We start from the raw sequence: 18359 nt of genomic DNA, 5'->3' as shown, positions 1-18359 counted from the left end.
ACCCCTCCCCCCGACACCAGGGTACGAAACCCGAGGCCACTGCGCAAAGTGGGTTTGCCAAAGCCCCCAGTGACATATGCTGCTGGATGCTAGTCCAGCCCCATGGATGCTGCCACAGCCGGGTCCCTGGAGGAAGCAGCATGCACCCGGGGTTTGAACCGAGCCAGGCTCCAGGCATGTCCCCCAAGTGTGAGTCCAAGTGAGCTGGCCAGAGAGCCTCACACAGTAACCAGGAGCCATCGAAGGTGATGGTTGAAAGTGGAACCTCTTGTCCCCAAGTCCGGGAGAATGGGACCCTCCGCCCAGTGCAGCCTGGCCCCTGCAGCAGGGCTTGCTGGAGCCAACACTAGCTGAGGCTGAGTAACCATGGTCAGAAAGCTGGGTCCCTCTGTATTAGCCTGCGCCAGCTGCAGTCCCCACAGGCTGGGTAACTCTGGCCAGATGGCCCCTGGGGGCAATGCCGCACTCGCTTACTAACAGAGCCAAGGCCAGAGCCGCGGGGGCTAAGCGGAGCCAGGCGAGCCAGCATGCCAAGGAGCCAGCGTTACAATTAGCGAGTGACTGGACAGAATGAGACATGGAAATGAAGAGGCCTGATCTTGCAGCCTGTGGGGTGTTGGCTCTCACCCTACCCTGTGCCTGGGTATCTGAGGGAGAGGGGGGCCTGAGGCACAGAGCTGGCACAGGTGGGAGCAGCCCTGCCCGGGGGAAACAAGGCCAGCCCTGACCAGAGCCCCCTCCTCCCTGTAGTTGTAAGGCCAGGCCTTGAGACAGCACCAAGGGGTCAGGGGGCACCAGCAGGACAGTGCATTAACTTCCAGCTCCCCAGTGCCCAAGGAGAGGTGCCGGCTCCTCATTAACCCCTAGAACGCTAGGGGAGCCCTCGCCCCTCACCCTGCAGATGGCTGGCACCACCCCCCTGTGGCTCTGGCAGAGGGAGTGCCAAGAGCAAGGGCAGCTGCCCAAAGACCCTCCCTCGCTCCCGAGCTAGGCACCTCCCAGTACTAGGCGGAGCAGGGGTTCTGCTGGCCGTGGAAAAGACCATCCAGGCTGGGCCTTCCAGACATGGTTCCACCCTCTATGGCAGCATAGCAGCCATGGGATGAGCATGGGCACTCACAGCTAGGCAGAGGGGCCAGCACTGCACCAGGCCTGGTGAGACCCCCGCAAAAGAAACATCCAGCCCCCGCCATCCCAGACAGAGCAGGCCGGGGGTGAGGAGACGGAGCAGTTCCCCCTCCTCCATGCTGCTCAGAGCAACCCCCAGCTGTGCCCTGGCTGGTGCCTCCATGGGAGCAATGGGTGGCCCAGCCCCAGGAGAGAGACCCAGCCGTGTGAAGCCAGCATTGAGCTTTATTGGGGTCAGCTGCCATCCGCAACCCTTCAGCCCCAGTCCCCTCTCCCCACAGCCAGACTCAGGCTCCCGGGGGCTGGCACTGGGATGTGGCTGATGCCAGCAGCAGAAGATGCCCACGCCCAGCCACAGGTGCCCCATAAGATCCCTGTTCTGAGAGCGGAGCCAGGCAGGGGCATGAGGGTGCAGGGGGCAGCGCTTGTCTCCTCTCAGCCTGGCGGGGGCATCAGCCCCAGCCACACAGGACGTTGTCTGTTCTGAGTCCAGCCAGGTGCTGTCACTGACGGGAACCCACGGCTCAGGATGTCTCCCCTTTGCTGGCTAGGTGCTGGGGTCTCCTCCCCATGTACCGGAAGCTCCGCAGAGGGTTGTGCCCCCCCCGGGCCTAGGAGAGAAGCAGTGGGGGTTAGGGACAGCAGCTGGGAGTCGGGGGGGGGCTCCACCTCCCTCCCACCACTGGCTGCCTCCCCTGCATTGGGGCCCCATTTCCACACAATGCAGTGGGGCTGGCTCCCCGGTGACCCCTGCTGGCTGGAAGCGGCTCTACCTCCCTGGATCAAGAACTTGGGCTGTTGGGACCCACTGGCTCCCAGAATTTCCTGCTGCCTTGGGACCCTCCCCTCCCAAATACTCCTCCACCCCCTACAATGTGGGTCTGACCCCCCCCCCCACATGCCCAGCACAAGGCGATGCCAGCTACTGAGCCCCTAGGATGAGGCCCTCTGGGGCTGGGTGGGCACCATCACAGCCCCTCCCCCTCCTGGGCCCATGGGCCTCTGCCTTGGCCTCAACTTCATATTGGGGACTGGAGGCACTGTGGGTACCCCCCCTCCAGCCATCACCCCCAGCATAAATGGCAGTGCCTGCTGAGGGCAGCAGGCAGGGTGCCCCCAGCGCCCATGCAGCGGGAAGGGGCACTGCAAAGCTCCATCCCACCTCAGACTGGCACTGTTGTGGCCAATCCCTCCCTCCAGGCCCAGGGCAGGGCTCAGAGTTCCCCTTGCACGCCCTCAAACTCTCCTGACACGGCCACCCCCAATGCTCTTGGGCTTGGGGAGGAGCCCAGCCCAGACACCCACCTGAAAGCCCCTCCTCGGGCGGCTGCTGCTGGGGGCCAAGTGTTTCCGTCGCTTGTGCTTGTGGAGCAGGGGCTGGGCGATGGCGCGCAGGGTGGGGGGCACTGCCAGCGGAGAAGACAGGTCAGGAACTGCAGCTGGGGCGGGCCAGGCCCTGTACCTGGGACTCCCTGCCCCATCCAGTGAGGCCAGGACAGAGCTGGGGGAACCCTACAGCCTGGATATCCCTCCTGCAGGGCCAGGCCGCCTCGAATCCTCCCCCAACTGGCAGGAGACCGTGCCCTGCAGCTAACAGCCCCTGCGCCCCACCCCAGATGGGCTGCATCTTGATGACGGGTCCCTGTATAACCAGCTCCCATGCCCCACCCCAGGGGAGCTGGGTCTCAGTGCTGGGTAAGGGGTCGCTGTACAACCAGGGCAAGGGGTCCCTATAAAGGGTCTGGAAGACCTTTGGGATCATGCTGGGTGAAAGGCGCTAGAGAGGCAACAAGGGACCCCAGAAGTGCCCCTGTCCCTGCTCCCCGCTTCCCCCGGCTGGGAACCTGTCAGCCCCAGGCCTTGGCAACCCCGCAGCGGGCGGCACTGACCCAGGTACTCGGGAACGTTGCGCAGGTGCGGTTTGATGATGGCCGGGTGCAGGGGCCGGTCGTGGCGCAGCAGCCGCAGGTCGTGTGGATTGTCCTCAAAGTATGTCTGAGGGGACACAATGAGTCTAGACCCAGCTGCAGAGACACAGGGCCCCTCTGAACTGCCTGCCCCAGGGTTCAGTGCACCCCGCCCAGCGCCTGTCACGGGAGTCAGTGTCCCCCAGGGGTTCCGTGGCCCCTCCCCTGCAGCTCACCCTGCCCCAGGGGTTCCCTGCCCTCCCATCCCCTGCAGCTTATCCCACCCCACTCCATATGGGGCCAAATGCCCACCCTGCAGGCCAGAGACAAGGCCATGCCTAGGCACACCCCACTGCAGCCAGCCCGTCTGTGCGCACTGGGGAGCCGACCCCTCAGGGCAGTGGGTTCACTCCCTGCAGAGGGAGGGGCTGCACACTGCTTCATTCCCAGCCCCCCCCCCCCCAACCTTCAGCTTTTCCGAGTTGAGTAGCTCCTCCTTGATCTCCCGTAGCCGCGCCTCCTTGATGGCATGCTTGGTGACAGAGCGCATGGCGTCCTGGGGTGGGAGGGGGAGGTCAGAGCCCCCTGCACAGACAAGGCCAGAACCCAGCTCCCCCAGACCCCAACACCTGCCCCCAGCACATCTCTCACCCACCCTTCTCCCCATGGCTCCCGCCCTCTGGTGGGACTTCAAGGCTGGAGTTGGGGTGTAGCTGCACCAACCCCATGGGCCCTGGCAACTCCCCCCACCCCAGCACCTGCTCCAAGCCCCCCTGCTCTGGCCAAGCTGCCTTGGGCCCCACTGTCCCTTCCCCGGTGCCAACATGGGGAAGGTCCCCCAGGTGCGGGGGAAGGCTGTGGGAGGGAAGGGGTGTTTCCCGCCCAGTCCCCGGCTACTTGGCAGGCTGGACCCTGTTTTGAGCTGGTATCTCTGCCCGTGCCCATCTCCTGCCCAACCGCCCCCATCCACTGACCCGGCATCTGTAGCGAAGCCCCTCGACTTCCTCCATCCGGAATTGGTAGGGGCGCAGCACGGGCTCGGTGCTCTCTGTGGGGACAGAAGGAACCTGTCAGGGCCAGGGACCCTGGCACCATGACCCAGGAGGGGACCCACAGCCCGACACCCTGGGGAGCGGGGGAGGGGCTGGGGCAGGACACAACTTGTGTGGTAGATACAGGGACATGCCCCCCCACCCAGCCCTCACCTGATAGCCATGCCCCTCCACAAGAATGGCAGCTCAAACCCTTTCCCAGCTGGGCAGCCAGTTGAGCTGCATGCTCAGATCTCCCCACCCCTCATCAGACCTCAGCCCCAGAACTCACTGACCTCCTGCAAGAGCCTCCTCGATTTCTGCCAGCAGGGGGCACTCTGGGTGTGTCACGAAAGTCAGGGCTGTGCCAGGGTTGTCAGCGCGGGCTGTCCTGCAGGGGGCAGAGAGGAGAACATTGGGGGCAGCCGGGCAGGAGGGATCAGCAGTGGGGTTCTCCTGCCAGGCCTAGGACCCAACAGCTCCCGCCTGCCCCACTGCGCAGAGGGGCCCTACTGCCCTGCCCCCCAGCCCCATGGGTAGGCAATCAGCCCCAGGGGCAGGGACCCACGTGGGAGGTACCGAGGCCAGGGCTGTGCCCTCTCCATAGCACTGGCTAGGCTGGACCCGTCCCGGACTGGGCCCAGTTAGCCAGGTGTCCTGGCCTCGCCGATGGGATGGGGCAGGGCCTGGGTCCCAGGAGACAGCCCTAGGGATTTCAAGAGGTCTCAGCGCCGGCTCCCAGACCCCTGGGCCTCCCTGCTGTCCCCCCCAGCCCCACCTGACCCAAGAACCTAGAGACAGAACGCCCTGACTTGGGGATTGCGGCTAGTGTGGCCCCAGCGAGCTCAGTGCCACCCAGGTGCCCTACACATGCGGGCACCACAGGGAGAGCCAGAGAAGCCCAGCCTGGTGCCTCTGGCTGGAGGCCCAGCTGTGGGAGAGTGCCCCTTGGGGACACCCTGGGGCTCCACAGCCAACCAGCTGGGCGCTACCAGCCCATACGGACCAGAGCAGAACCTCCCACCCCTCCCCAATGCACAAGACCCTACCTGCCGGCCCGGTGGATGTAGGACTCAACCGAGGCGGGCGGGTCGAAGTTGATGACCGTGGCGACATTCTGGAAGTCGATGCCCCGTGCCACGCCGTACTCTGGGTCTTTGCCCCTGCAAGGGAAGAGGAAGGGGCACCTCAGGGCATAGCCAAACACGCCAGCCCAACCAGAGACCCAGGAGAACAGCCCGCACTGCCAGTGCAGGACAGCTCCCTAGAGCTCTTCCTCCAGGGCAGGGCTGGGATGGCAGGGAGAGAGGGGCCCCGGCAGAGCTGGGGGTGGGCTGGGATGGCAGGGAGCTGCGGGTCAGGAGCAAGGGGCACCGGCAGAGGTGGAGGTGGGGCTGGATGGCAGGGGGCTGGGAGTGAGGGGCCCTGGCAGAGCTGGGGGGCAGTGCTCGGAATAAGGCAGGGGCAGCACGGCAGTCAGATGCCCCCTGCTGGTGACAGAGGCTGTTGCTGCCGGGCCTGGCTACCGTGGACACGGACCAAGTGTCTGGTCTCTGTTGCCAGTGCTGGCCAGCTCAGGGGTCCTGACGGGTCCTTACTTCTCTGACTTGGCACCCTTCTTCCTCTTGGCCCACGCTGCGGGCTCTGCCAGCACCTGCTCATCGGTGGCGACGATGTAGTCGTAGAAGCCCCGGTTGAACTGGCTGATGATGTGGCACCTGGAGTCCAAGCAGAGGTGCCAGTGAGAGCTGCAGGGACCAACCCCCGATCTATCCTGCCACAATGGGCTGCCCCTGCCCCTCCCCACGGCTCATTCCCAATCCCCCAGGGTTGCATGGGCCTCCCCTCCCCACAGAACTCCTCCCCCGGCCCCTCACCGGGACTGCACGGGCAGCTCTGCGTTGAGCACGCAGGCCGGGATGCTGAACTGCTCCAGGAAGAGCTTGAGGCGGTAGCCGCGCTCCACAGTGCTGACGAAGAGGATGGCCTTGCCCCGCACCAGCCCCAGCTTGAGCAGTGCGTAGAGCAGCAGGAACTTGTCCTCCTCAGTCGCACAGCGGATCTGGTACTGGCACAGCTGGGCTGCCTCCGGCAGCTGGGACTCCCGCAGCTTCAGGGTCACCTGCGGGCGAGGCAGGGTTTAGCGCTCCCCTTGGGGAGGGGGCCCAGCCCTCACGCGGCAGTGGGGCTGGGGGATCTTACCCCCCCTCCAATCCCACAGACCCCCAGGATAACAGGCCAGGATGGTTGAGTGAGGAGCCCCCCCCCCCAAGAGATTTAACCCCTTGTGCAGTAGCCAGACCGCAGAGCAGAGCTGCCCGTGGCCACGGGGGAAGATGCTGAACCTGCCTGGCGCCAGGCCAGCCTAGCCGCCCCCGGGTCCCCCCTTACCGGGTTGTGTAGCACCAGCTCCTTCAGTGCCTGCACCTCCTCGCTGAAGGTGGCCGACATCAGGAAGCTCTGGTAGATCTTGGGGAAGTGGCTGCCAAGGAACCAGAGACCTGCTCAGAGCCTCCTCCCAGCCCCAGAGCGACACCCCCCAGGGGCTCCAGGAGGGGCTGGCCACCCTGCTGCCGAGGCATCTGTTCACAGCCCACACAGGAGGGGTCTGACCCTGCCCCGCCCTACAACAGCAGTCGCTGTCTCATGGCCTTGAGCAATAGCCAGGCCAGGGGAGCCTTGGCTTGGCCTTATAGGCAGTACAGACCCTCAGGCAACAGGCAGCAAAGCAAATTTCCCTCCCCACAATCCCCCAATCAATCCCACTCACTGGGACCCCCCCCATCCTCCAGATCACATCCGTTCCCCAGGGACCCCCAATCCGCCAGAGCATATCCACTCCCCGGGCCCCCTGGCTCAGGTTGGCCAGCCTTGGCAACTCACCACAACAGGTTCTTCAGATCCTCCTCAAAGCCAAAGGAGAAGAGTAGGTCAGCCTCATCCAGGACCAGCACCTCCAGGGAGTGGCGCAGGCTCAGGCTGTGGCCCTGAAGATGAGCCAGGACCCGCGACGGCGTCCCCACCACCACGTCCGGCTTCTCCATCAGGATGGGCCTACCAGGGACACAGAGCGAGCGTGAGGGGCTGGGCCATGCGGGGCTGGGGGTCACCACCAGGCCAGCTACACAGTGATTGCCAGCACCTCCTACGGGGGCGGGAGAGAACGGAACTACCCATGGTTGCACAGCAAGTCAGAGACAGCCAGGAAAAAAAACCCAGGAGTCCTGCTCCTTGTCCCCTACCCAACCACTAGATCTTGCTGCCTGCCTGCAGGGTTCTAGTACAACAGCATTCCCCAGAGTGCAGCCAAGAGCCAGCCTGGCACACAGGCCCCCAGGCCAGGCCTCCGCACACACACACACACCCCTGGGCTCTAAGTCTTACGTTTGCAAAGAAAACCTTGTAGCCCAGGATTCCAGTACAACTGGGACAGCATCTGCCTGGGTTCACAGGCACCCCGATTGGCCCCGCTCCTTTCCCCAAGGATGACACAGCTCTCAGGGCCTGGCTGTTCCCCACAGCTGGTCAGAGAGCAGAAAGGGCCAGAGCAGAAGAGGCCCCAGGCACTGGCAGCCTCTACCAGCCGGGGACGGGGGGGTGAGAACGGGGTAACTTCCCCAGGGGCTCAGCTCTAAGGAGCTGCTAGCCAGTGATCCTCACTGAGCAGAGAGGCTGTGCCCCCAGCCCTGGGTCCCACCCCAAGTGGAGCTGGTCGATAGCCTGGGCTGGCCCAGCCAGGTCCATGCTGGTCCCGGTAGCCAACCTGGCTCTGATCACAGCCGGGCTTAGCTAGTCACCGCACCGCAGAGCCCCTATCCCCAACCAGGGCGGTGTCCCCGAAACCCCTTCATGGGGAGTCCGTGAGCCTACAGAGCTCCCAGGGATCCTGCCCAGGAGGAAGGGAAGGGCAGCACCCACATCAGGGCAGGAAAGGGCCAATCCACATGGAGAGCTTCAAGTCTGGCCGCCTGGCAGCCAGAGAGCAGCTGCCCACAGCGGGAGCCCTGCCTGACGCATTGCCACTGGCTCACATGGGCCTTCTAGTCTCTCCAGGGCAGCAGGGCCCCTGGGGTTGGGAGGGGCCAATAGCTCCCCATCATGTATCCCCAGATATGCTCCAAGTCAGCCAGCCCTTTGGCTCCATGGTGGACCTGGGGTGCATCGGGTCCCACAAATGACTGGCACTCAGGGCACAGGCTGTTCCCAGGGAGCAGGCAACTTGGACCACTGACTACGAGTGGGTACTAGGCCCCCCAACCCCACTCCCTTCCCCCTCCCATCCGCCCCAGCCTGCCCCTTCTCCCCGGGGCTCTCACCTCTGGGCAGACATGTCCACCTGCCCGGAGATGTCGGCGACACGGACATCACGGGAGCAGTACGCCGTCAGCTGCCGGATCATCTGCAGCACCTGCTGGCCCAGCTCCTTGGTGGGCACCAGGACCAGTGCATGCACGGCCTGCTCTGTCACCAAGGGAGACTGGAGGATAAGGGGCAGGGTCAGAAGCCAGCTGGGCACCTGCCGCCATACTCCAGTGCCCACAGCCTGCCATGTGCTCAGCAGGATGTCCCACGGTATCGTGCTGGAGAAGATACAATGCCTGTGCCCCAGAGATGGACACTGTCTTGAGCCAGTCCAGGGCAGCCCTCCTAGGAACTACTGTCTCCTGTTACACAACTGCACTGGGGCTCAAGAGGGCCCCAAGGCTGCTGAAGATCCAGGTTCTGATCTGATGCACTGTGGCCTCCCGGCTCTCCCCAGCAGAGACAGTCCCCATCCCTCCACCCGGGGCACCTTGGCATGAGCAGCAAAGGGGGCCCATGCGGGCTGAGAGGCAGAAGGGCCTCAGCTGCTCCCCCAGGGACTCAGGGTCCCATGGCCCTAGTCAGTGGGGTTCCCTACAGGATCAGGACCCAGTGCAGTGTGGGGCTGGCTGGCCCCTGGCTCGGAGCCAGTCCCGAGAAGGGAGCCCTACCCCCTGGGGCAGACGTACCATCTTCACTTGGAGCAAGTGCTGGATGAGGGGGATGGCATAGGCGGCCGTCTTCCCAGAGCCCGTCCTAGCCCGGGCTAGCAGGTCTTTGCCCTCCAGGGCCAGCGGAATGGCCTTCTCCTGGATCAGCGTGGGCTTGGCCCAGCCCAGCTCAGCGATGGCCTGTGAGGAGGGATGGAGAGAGCCTGGTAGGGATCCCAGAGAGCAGCCAAAACATCTGGGGCACAAGGAGGGGTGGCGCTGCAGGGCCCTTCCAGCCCCTTGGTCGGCTGAGACTAGAGCACTCGGTGCCCTGGGGTCTCCCCGCTAGGGGGTGGGAGGGCACATGAGTAAACAGACTCTATGCCCAAGCCTTGGGGTCCCTGCCAAGGCCAGGGGCTGGCAGCTGAGATCACACGGAGCTCTGCCAAGGAGATGAATTTCACCCCGGCCCCATCACCCCGTGCCACACATCCCCAGTCCCGCATGCCTGGGTGGCAGGGCCAGGGCCAGAACCCCAACCCCGGTGTCCTGACAGCCAGGCCAGTGCTCTAACCACTAGGCCATGCTCCCCACAGCACATCTGGGGGGATGCCAAGGGGAGCAGGGCTGGGGATGTCCGCACCATCACCCCCCCGACACACACACCCCCCCCGGGCAGCAGCTGGGCATTGCCAGGGGACCCAGACACCGGGCAGCAAGGGGCAATGCGATTGGTGGGACGCGCCTGGCCCCTCGCAGAGACACCCCCCCACGGGCACGGGGGTCTCCTGCGGCCCCCAGCCCGGGGACAGCACAGCCTCCGCAGGGAGAAGGGACTCCCGGCTTCGTGCCTCCCACCCTGCCCTGGGGGCGGCGCTGGCAGGACCCCATGCTCCTCTCCTGGCCCTGGGAGGGGCTAGGGATGGGGGGGCGGGAGCCGGGACTCCTGGGTTCTCTCCCCAGCCAGGGGTGGGATCTAGTGGTTAGAGCGGGGGCGGGGCGGGAGCCGGGACTCCTGGGTTCTCTCCCCAGCCAGGGGTGGGATCCTGGGGGGGATCTAGTGGTTAGAGCGGGGGCGGGGCGGGAGCCGGGACTCCTGGGTTCTCTCCCCAGCCAGGGGCGGCGGGGTGGGATCCTGGGGGGATCTAGTGGTTAGAGCGGGGGCGGGGCGGGAGCCGGGACTCCTGGGTTCCCGCCCGGAGCGGGGCCGGTACCTGCAGCAGCCGCCCGTCCAGCCCCATGTGCGCGAAGCTCGACCCGGGCTCCATCTCCAGCCGGCGCGGGCGGCCGCGCGTCCCCCCCCCTCAGGGCGCATGCGCCGCTCGCCGGGCGGAAGCAGCATAAAGGCGCAGCCACGAGTCTAGAGCGCCCTCCTTTCCCCTCTGCTGCCCCCTAGGCAGGAAGCGAGTCCTGCAGCCCGGGGGGCGGAGCCTGAGGAGGGGCGGGGGCAGGAGCGGAGCCCTGCCGAGAGCGCGTGGGCCAGGGCGGGGGAGCCCCCTGCTCTGACCCCTGGCCCTGGGAGAGAACCCAGGAGTCCTGGCTCCCAGACCCTCCTCCTCTCCCAGCGCTGGGATAGTGGGGCTTGGCCCTTCTTGGCCTCAGTCCCCAGAGCAGGGCTCAGGAGGCAAAAGGGCCATTAATGACCCTTTGGCTCAGGTTTTGAGATCCAGGGGGGCTGGGTTCCACCCCCAAACACAGCTGGCTGGGGGGGCATCAAAGGCATTGCTACAGGCCAGGGGCCGCCCAGGGAGAAACCACAGGATGGTGGCCGGTTCTGACACCCAGCTCCCGCCCAGCCGTTCCCCCGGGGGCTGGTTCCAACACCCAGCTGCCCCCACCCTCCAGGCTGCTTCCAGCACAGCCACTCCTGACTCCAGTGTTGTCACCTCTCAGCAGTCTGGGGATACCTGATGTTTAGTAAAGCACCTGCTCGTGGAGTCAGCCACTGGGAAACACCTTACCTAACAGCTCAGAGATATGAGGGCAAAGAAAAAGAACCAACTTTGAGCATTTTGGTTAAACTGGGGCCAGACTCGAGGTTCTTAGGCACCAGGGGCTGACTCCATGTGGATCCAGGCCATTTTACAACTAGTTTACTTGTATTGTGGCAGTACCCAAATGCCATTAGAGATCAGGGCCCCCCACTGCTTTGTAGATTTCAAGGCCAGAAGGAACCAATGTGAGCAGCTAGGCTGACCCCTGCATAACCCAGGCCCTAAAACTTCCCTGAATTAATTCCTGTTTGAAGTAGAGCAGATCTTGTAGAAACACATCCAGTATGGATTTAAATGTTGCCGGTGATGGAAAATGCACCATGACCCTTAGGAAATTGTTCTAGTGGTTAATTATCCTCTTTGTTAAAAATGTACATCTTATTTCCAGTCTGAATTTGTCTAGCTTCAACTTCCAACCCTTGCGCTGTTACATCTTTCCCCGCTAGATTGACAAGCCTCATTGAATTTGTTCCCCATGTAGGTGCTTATAGACTATAATCCAATCACCCCTTAGCCTTCTCTTTGTTGAGCTAAATAGATTGAGCTCCTTGAGTCTATCATTATAAAGCAGGTTTTCTAATCCTTTAATCATTGTCTTGGCTCTTCTCTGACCCCACTCCAATTAATCACCATCCTTCTTGAACCGTGGGCACCAGAACTGGGCGCTGGATTCCAGCAGTGCTCGCACCAGTGCCAGATACACAGATAAAATAACCTCTGTGCTCCAGATAATGTTTCTGCATCCCAGGATCACATTAGCTCTTTTGTGTCACTGGGAGCTCATGTTCAGGTGATTTTCCACCATGCCCCCCAAGTCCTTTTCAGTCACTGCTTCCCAGCATGGAATCCCCGTCACGTAAGTATGACCTGCGTTCTTTGTTGCTAGATGTAGGACTTTATATTCACTCATATTAAAATGTGTATTGCTTGCCCCCAGCTTACCAAGCGATCCAGTTGGCTCTGTACCAGTGACCTGTGCTCTTCATTACTTTACTACGCCCCCACCCTTTGGGGCACCTGCAAACTTCATCAGTGATTTTATTCTCTTTTCCAGGTCATTGATAAAAATATAAAACTGCCCAGGGCCAAGAACTGATCCCTGCAGAACCCCACAGGAAACACCAGTGATCCTCCTCGAGGGGAGGAGGTACTCTAGCATGTACCTCACCACGTACCCCCTTTGCAGTTCTTACTGTGCATCAGTTGTGAGTGATACACTCGCAGCCACGGTGACCCCGAGTGTGAATCTACATTCAGGGGTCATGTCTGTAGGTGAGCACAGGCATCTCCCCTCTCTTCCCAAATGCTTTGTGGGCCAGCTGTTGAGCTCAGAACAGCTCCCGTTGTGAACCAAGACCTTCGTAATGGCACTGACAAGGGGCTTACAGGTATATCCTGACTGGTCTGTACATGCTGGTTCATCACCAGATGTCAGGTGCAGTTTCATATGAAAGCCAGGGTCACACTGCTCCTTAGCATCGGTGTGAAATATACACCCGGATAGCCCATAAGGAGTTTTGTACGTAGACTGAAAATATGTTCTCAGAGTCTGCAGCAAAGTACGAGTCACTGGCAGAGATGAAAAGCACGACTGGGATGTAATTAAAGCATTGGAAGCTAACGCACTGGCTGCCCAGCTAAACACACTCAAATGTTAACAAAGAGATGTGACGTCAACAGGAATGGAGCACACAAGCCCGGTGGCAAGGGGGGGGATTATCCTGTCCATAAGCAAAGACAACTAACTTGGGGGGGTGGGGATTTCTAGAAGGCAAAGAACATTCCCCACCTTGGAAGTAAACAGACAGCGCAATTACATTCATGAAAACTGGCTCAGCCAACCTTGGCTGAAATGCTGCAGAGGACTTTGGGTGAGAGAAACTTCTCTAGAGAGGAAGTTAAGCTGGTGGGAGGCTCTAGAAAGCAGGTTATGATTGTGTTGCGTGTGTAACCATTTGCTCCCTGTATTTTTGTTCACTGTCACCTGAATCTCACGTCTTTGAAAACAAGACCATCTTTACAAACCCTAGATCCATTTTCTTCACAGCATGTTGGGGTGGGGCTCAGTGCTAGGCACTGTACACATGGGCCTCCCCAAAGAATTTACTAGGGTTATTTTTCTAGGATCTCCCTCATTTCCCCACCAGTAGAAGCAGCCAGACAGAGACCTCAGAAACCGGCCCCAGTCCAATAACCATCCCCCAGCACATGAGTTACCAGAAGAGGTTTTATTTCACTCCAAAATTGTAACAAAGAACATCTGTTATGAATTCTCCCTGCAGCACGGGGGCTGGGCCCAGACAGAACCAACCCAATTTGGTAGTACCATGAGGGAAGGAGAAAACAACAAACTGCATTTCAGATTTACTGCATCTTAACTATACCAGGGCAGCCCCACACCCATCTGCCTTCACCACCATAAATACCAAAAGGGGGGGGTGTCCACTGGCACCAGCCGCTTCCCCCTGCCACGCAACAAAGCTGGCAAAGCACCCACCACAATGTACTTCACCCCCCGAATAGATCCAGCTGAGGGAGGGTGCGTGGAGCCTGGGATCTCAGACAGAACTGAACAGGTCATGTGCTGGGGGCAAGACAGGCCAATACAGCCTGACATGTGGCCGGCCCTAGAGGGCTAAATTCAGCTCTCCCTTCCTGAGCGCTCCTGGCCATAGTCAGAGCATCTCTAGTCTCCTATGGGGGACTGGAGCAGATGAAGGGGAGAGAGTAGGTGGGGTCTGGACTCCCCTGCAGGTAAGGGGCAGGGCAGCAGGGGAAAGAAGAGGCCGGGCCACTGTCCTGGGCTGCAGTTATCAAAATAGATTCTGGTATAAAATAGCGGCTGCCCCTCACCTCTCCTCGCACCCAAGGGCTGAAACACACAAGCCGGGTGCAGAGCCGCCGACCAAACGCACCCCACTCCCCAATGCCTCAACTATTGACCACAGGCGGGATGAACCAGAGTGAAACAGGTGCCAGGTGGGTAAAGGACAGGGCAGCAGGGCCCCAGCAACTGGAAGGAGAGCAGCACCAATGGCACTCGTGTGCAAGGACAGAGCGGCCTCTGCCCAGGCTGGCACGCCCCTGATGCCCTGTCAGTAGCAGGGCAGATCAGTGCCACGCCCGCAGGAGGAGCTGCTAGCCCCAGCTGGCGAAGCACCAGAGGCACCTGCTGGAGTCAGCAAGACAGTCAGGATCTGGCCTCCTCCTGCCCGTCTGCTGGCAACACAGCAAGATGCCTGGTGGCCAGGCTGGCTATACATGGCCCCCCAGGGGTTTGGGAGCACAGTGGTGTGACAACCAGCAGGTACCCGGGCTTCCCAGTTCCAGTGCAATTCAGTGCCTACCTATGCCCAGAGGGGGAGGGGCAGTGAGGGGCATGCCAGTGTGGGGGAAAGTGGAGGGCGCTGCAGTCGCGATTGGAAAGGCAGGGGATTAAACCAGTTTCTTGGCCTCGAAGAAGCTCTTGAGGTGTCTCATCTGCCAGATGCCGGTGAGGATGAGGATGATGGTCTGGGTGATGGACCACCACAGCACCCGCTGGTTGGTGCTCTCACTGGTCATGCGGAACCGCTCCTCCCGGTACTGTGCAGGGATCACATGGGAAGAGGAGTCAGAGAGGGCGGGGAATCCTCCTCAATCCCTGGCCCCCAGGCACAATGCCATCCCCTGTTGGCAGGCCCCTCTCCATCTTGCCCTAAAGGGGTGACGACCCCTGCTACTGTGCAGCTAGCGTATGGGGCCCTCTTCACATGCACAAGCAGGCACACACCCACACTTACTGCCCCCCACCAATGGCTTCCAACCCGGGCAGGTCTCCCACATGCACACTTACATCCCCTGCCAACAGCTTCCAGATTAGGCAGGCGCCAACCCACTCAGTCCCCAGTGGTCCCAGGTGTGACACAGACCAGGATCAGGTGAAGTAGAGGGGGTGGCCATGGACATCCTGTGCCCAGCTGCCTCATGCCACCCTCACTCCTCACAAATCCCACCTCACGCAGCCACAACCCGAAGCACATCTTGTATTGCCCCTTTGGCAGAACGAGGCCAAGTGTATGTTTTCAGCCTGTACGTCCCCTGATGAGCCCTCTCTGCCATGGCCACTGGGATGGCTTTCCTGCCACGGTTCCCTGTCCCAGCCCTATGCAGATTCCAAGAACGCCAACCAGCACTCAGCAAGCAGGTCTTACAGCCCTGAACTCTTTGGAGAGGATAGAGGGGAGAATGGACAAGTCACCTCAGTAACCCTCAAGAGCTCCACATCCACATACCCCAGGGCTCCTTACCCTTTGGTAGTTCTGCTCCTTCTGGATCTGCTCCACTTGGTCCAGCAGCTGCCGGGCTCGAAGCTGCAGTTCTGTCAGCTTGTCCTTGGCTGCAATCTCGGGGTAGTTGTTGGTGTGCTCTCCAACCTGGATGTCCAGGTGCACGCGCTGCACATGACACACATGGGGTCAGAGGCACGGGGCTCCCAGCAACACAGCACACACGGTTACAGGTTAAGGCCCCAGAGAATCTGTCCTTCAGCTTCCACAAACCCCCTGGCCCCCTCCTTCCAGCATCTGATAGCACTTTACACATATCAGAGAGACCCACTTCCCCTTCCCACAAGCAGTAGGCATTACCCCTGTGCTACAGCTGGAGAAACTGAGGCACAAAAAGGGCAGGCAATGGCCCATGGTGATCATCCTGGGAGAGAGCGGAAGAGCCAGGATTGGAGCCCAGGGATCCCAGTCAGGCACGTTAGGCAGACAGCCCTTCCCCTCGGCCAACAGGCAGTGTTCGAACTGCTTTCCCGGAAGAAACAGACAACCTGCACCCTAAGCTCCCCACCCCACTGGGTTCAGAGGCAGAGCCCGGGTGAAGCTGCTGGAGTGAACTGGGGGATTCTCTTACCAGCTTGCCACCTGCAAAGAGCGCCATGCGCGTGGAGTTGGAGTGCAGGCAGATCTGGTGCTCGCCTGGGGTGTGCGAGGTGAAGGTGAAGCGGCCCTCTGAGCCATACTGCCGGGACAGAACCACCTGGAACCACCAGCAACAGAGCTGTGAGTGCCAAGCAAGACCCCCATCCCACCCCAAAGTGCTGCTGATGTCACTTTCCTAGGGCAAGGGAAGCCCTGGGCCAGCAAAGCCGGCAGCCCCTGAGCTCTGGCCCCAAAGGCCTTACCAAAGGGAGGCACCAGGAAGGGAGAGGGCACACGATGCCCCTGTGCAGGATAACTGGGCTCTGCCCAAAGCAGCAGGGAGAGTCCGGGCAAGGGGCGAAGCCACCCCCAGCCCTGCGCCCACCAGCAGCGTTACCTTTCCATCAGGATCCTTCACTTCTACATGCATGCCAAGTCCCGGCGTGGAGGGCAGGAACGACTCCGACTGCTTGTCCCACAGTTGTGTGCGGTAATTCCCTGCATGCCAGAGACGGGGATCATGGCAGGGGGCTGCCGTCATACCCCCAGCTAGCCCTGACCCCACCCCCAACTCCGTTATCCTCCACTGCCCTGTGCTACTCCACCCCCAGTGACCTGTCACCCCCTGCTGTCCATCACGCCAACCAGCCCCACATCAAACCCAGCCCCCCGCCTCGTGTCAACCCCCCTGCCTCCGCCCGCGCCGGCTGGTCTCGCCCCCCCACCGGCTGGTCTCGCCCCCCCCACCCACCCGCCCACCCATCGCCCTGCCTCCCCTGCCCCCCCCACCCATCGCCCTGCCTCCCCCGCCGGCTGGTCTCGCCCCCCCCACCCACCCATCGCCCTGCCTCCCCCCCCACCCACCGCCCTGTCTCCCCCGCCCCCCCCACCGGCCGGTCTCGCCCCCCCCCACCCACCCATCGCCCTGCCTCCCCCGCCCCCCCGCCGGCCGGTCTCGCCCCCCCCCCACCCATCGCCCTGCCTCCCCCGCCCCCCCGCCGGCCGGTCTCGCCCCCCCCCACCCATCGCCCTGCCTCCCCCGCCCCCCCGCCGGCCGGTCTCGCCCCCCCCCCCACCCATCGCCCTGCCTCCCCCGCCCCCCCGCCGGCCGGTCTCGCCCCCCCCCCACCCATCGCCCTGCCTCCCCCGCCCCCCCCGCCGGCCGGTCTCGCCCCCCCCCACCCATCGCCCTGCCTCCCCCGCCCCCCCGCCGGCCGGTCTCGCCCCCCCCACCCATCGCCCTGCCTCCCCCGCCCCCCCCGCCGGCCGGTCTCGCCCCCCCCCCCCACCCATCGCCCTGCCTCCCCCGCCCCCCCCGCCGGCCGGTCTCGCCCCCCCTCACCGATCACCATGGTCTCGTCCGGGATCTCCTCGATGAAGCAGCGCTTCTCGGTCTCCCCAATGTGGAAGTAGAGCGCATGCGCCCCCCGGCCCGCCAGCTGCGCCAGCAGCACCAAGGCCGCCACTGTCCGCAGCATCCCGGGTACCCGCTCCCCACCGCCGCCGACCACGGCGAGCCCCGCTCCCTCTCCCGACCTAGCGCGCATGCGCTGCCACGGCTCCCTGGAGAGCGAGGGCGACGCGCATGCGCAACCGCTTAGACGCCAGGCCCTGGAGGAGAACCGCGCAAGCGCCATGCCTGGGAGAAGGGCTCTGAGCATGCGCAGCCTACAACCACCAGTCACACACCCACACGCCACAGGTACGGGTGCGCGCGGGGATGCGGAGCGTCCTTCAGCCCCACCCCTAAACCTGTTGAGGAAGGGGGTCGCGCATGCGCATCAACTGTTAGCGCCTGAGTGTAGTGAGCATGCGTCCAGCAGCCTCGCTGCTTGGCGGGTTGGTTTAGCGGCTATAGCCCTCTCTGCTCACAACGGGGGAGTTGCGGGTTCGAGACTGGTGCTCTCGGCCAGGACGCCTGGCTCCTGTTTGCAGGGCTAGATCCCATACCATCTCTGCTGTTGCTCTGTAGCCTGCTATCAGGGGAGGTTGGGGTCAGAGTTCAGGTGTTTCTATTCTGGAGAGGTGCTTGTTGCTCACTGATTTTCCTGCTGTTTTCAGATCCTGCCAGAGTCCAACCAACTGGCCCACGGTAGAATATTCCTGGGCACTTGGAGCCAAACGAGAAGGCGGGTGGGGCTCCATTTTGGAAGCTCTTCCCAAGGTTTTATTGACTCAGGCAAAGCTGCTTGGCTGAGAAACTCTGATCTTGATCTTCCTGGCGAGGGACGTTGGCCAGGACCGGGGGAGGGTGTCTCCCAGTTAAAATCAACGGGGGCTGGTGCAGACTGGTGAAGTACACGTGGCCCAGGAGAGGCTCTGCTATAAATCCTGAACGGCCTAAATGCAGACGGGTGGAATTACACAGGCAGCAGCCTGGAAGGAACAAGAAGAGGACTAGCTTATGGGAGGCGCAGGGTTGGAACTGTACAGGCAGGAA

The 18359-nt window shown here is 62.4% G+C and overlaps 2 protein-coding genes across 3 annotated transcripts; both read right to left on the bottom strand.

Moving 5' to 3' along the window:
* Window positions 1–1335: 1335 nt before the first annotated feature.
* On the bottom strand, window positions 1336–10397 carry DDX56 (DEAD-box helicase 56). 2 transcript variants are annotated; one of them, XM_038384748.2, is made up of 14 exons: window positions 10233–10397; window positions 9058–9219; window positions 8383–8543; window positions 6950–7120; window positions 6458–6548; window positions 5944–6188; window positions 5665–5784; window positions 5116–5229; window positions 4363–4457; window positions 4010–4083; window positions 3502–3591; window positions 3018–3123; window positions 2434–2534; window positions 1336–1739 (listed from the first exon to the last, which is right to left on the bottom strand). In XM_038384748.2, the coding sequence occupies exons 1-14, from the start codon at window positions 10284–10286 to the stop codon at window positions 1653–1655; spliced, it is 1671 nt and encodes a 556-aa protein (XP_038240676.1). In that variant the 5' UTR covers window positions 10287–10397; the 3' UTR covers window positions 1336–1652. The 2 variants fall into 2 exon arrangements, with proteins under 2 accessions (XP_038240676.1, XP_043358905.1); XM_043502970.1 differs by having other exon boundaries at window positions 3018–3152; window positions 10233–10382.
* A 2828-nt stretch (window positions 10398–13225) lies between these two features.
* Window positions 13226–17945, bottom strand: LOC119848654 (transmembrane emp24 domain-containing protein 4). Its single transcript, XM_038384736.2, has 5 exons — window positions 17262–17945; window positions 16317–16417; window positions 15912–16037; window positions 15302–15448; window positions 13226–14597 (listed from the first exon to the last, which is right to left on the bottom strand). Exons 1-5 carry the CDS (start codon window positions 17578–17580, stop codon window positions 14448–14450), a joined length of 843 nt encoding a protein of 280 aa, XP_038240664.2. The 5' UTR covers window positions 17581–17945; the 3' UTR covers window positions 13226–14447.
* Window positions 17946–18359: the final 414 nt, after the last annotated feature.

Source organism: Dermochelys coriacea, chromosome 26 (assembly GCF_009764565.3).
Source record: "Dermochelys coriacea isolate rDerCor1 chromosome 26, rDerCor1.pri.v4, whole genome shotgun sequence".
Taxonomy (NCBI): Eukaryota; Metazoa; Chordata; order Testudines; family Dermochelyidae; genus Dermochelys; species Dermochelys coriacea.
This window is presented reverse-complemented; position numbering and strand designations above follow the sequence as displayed.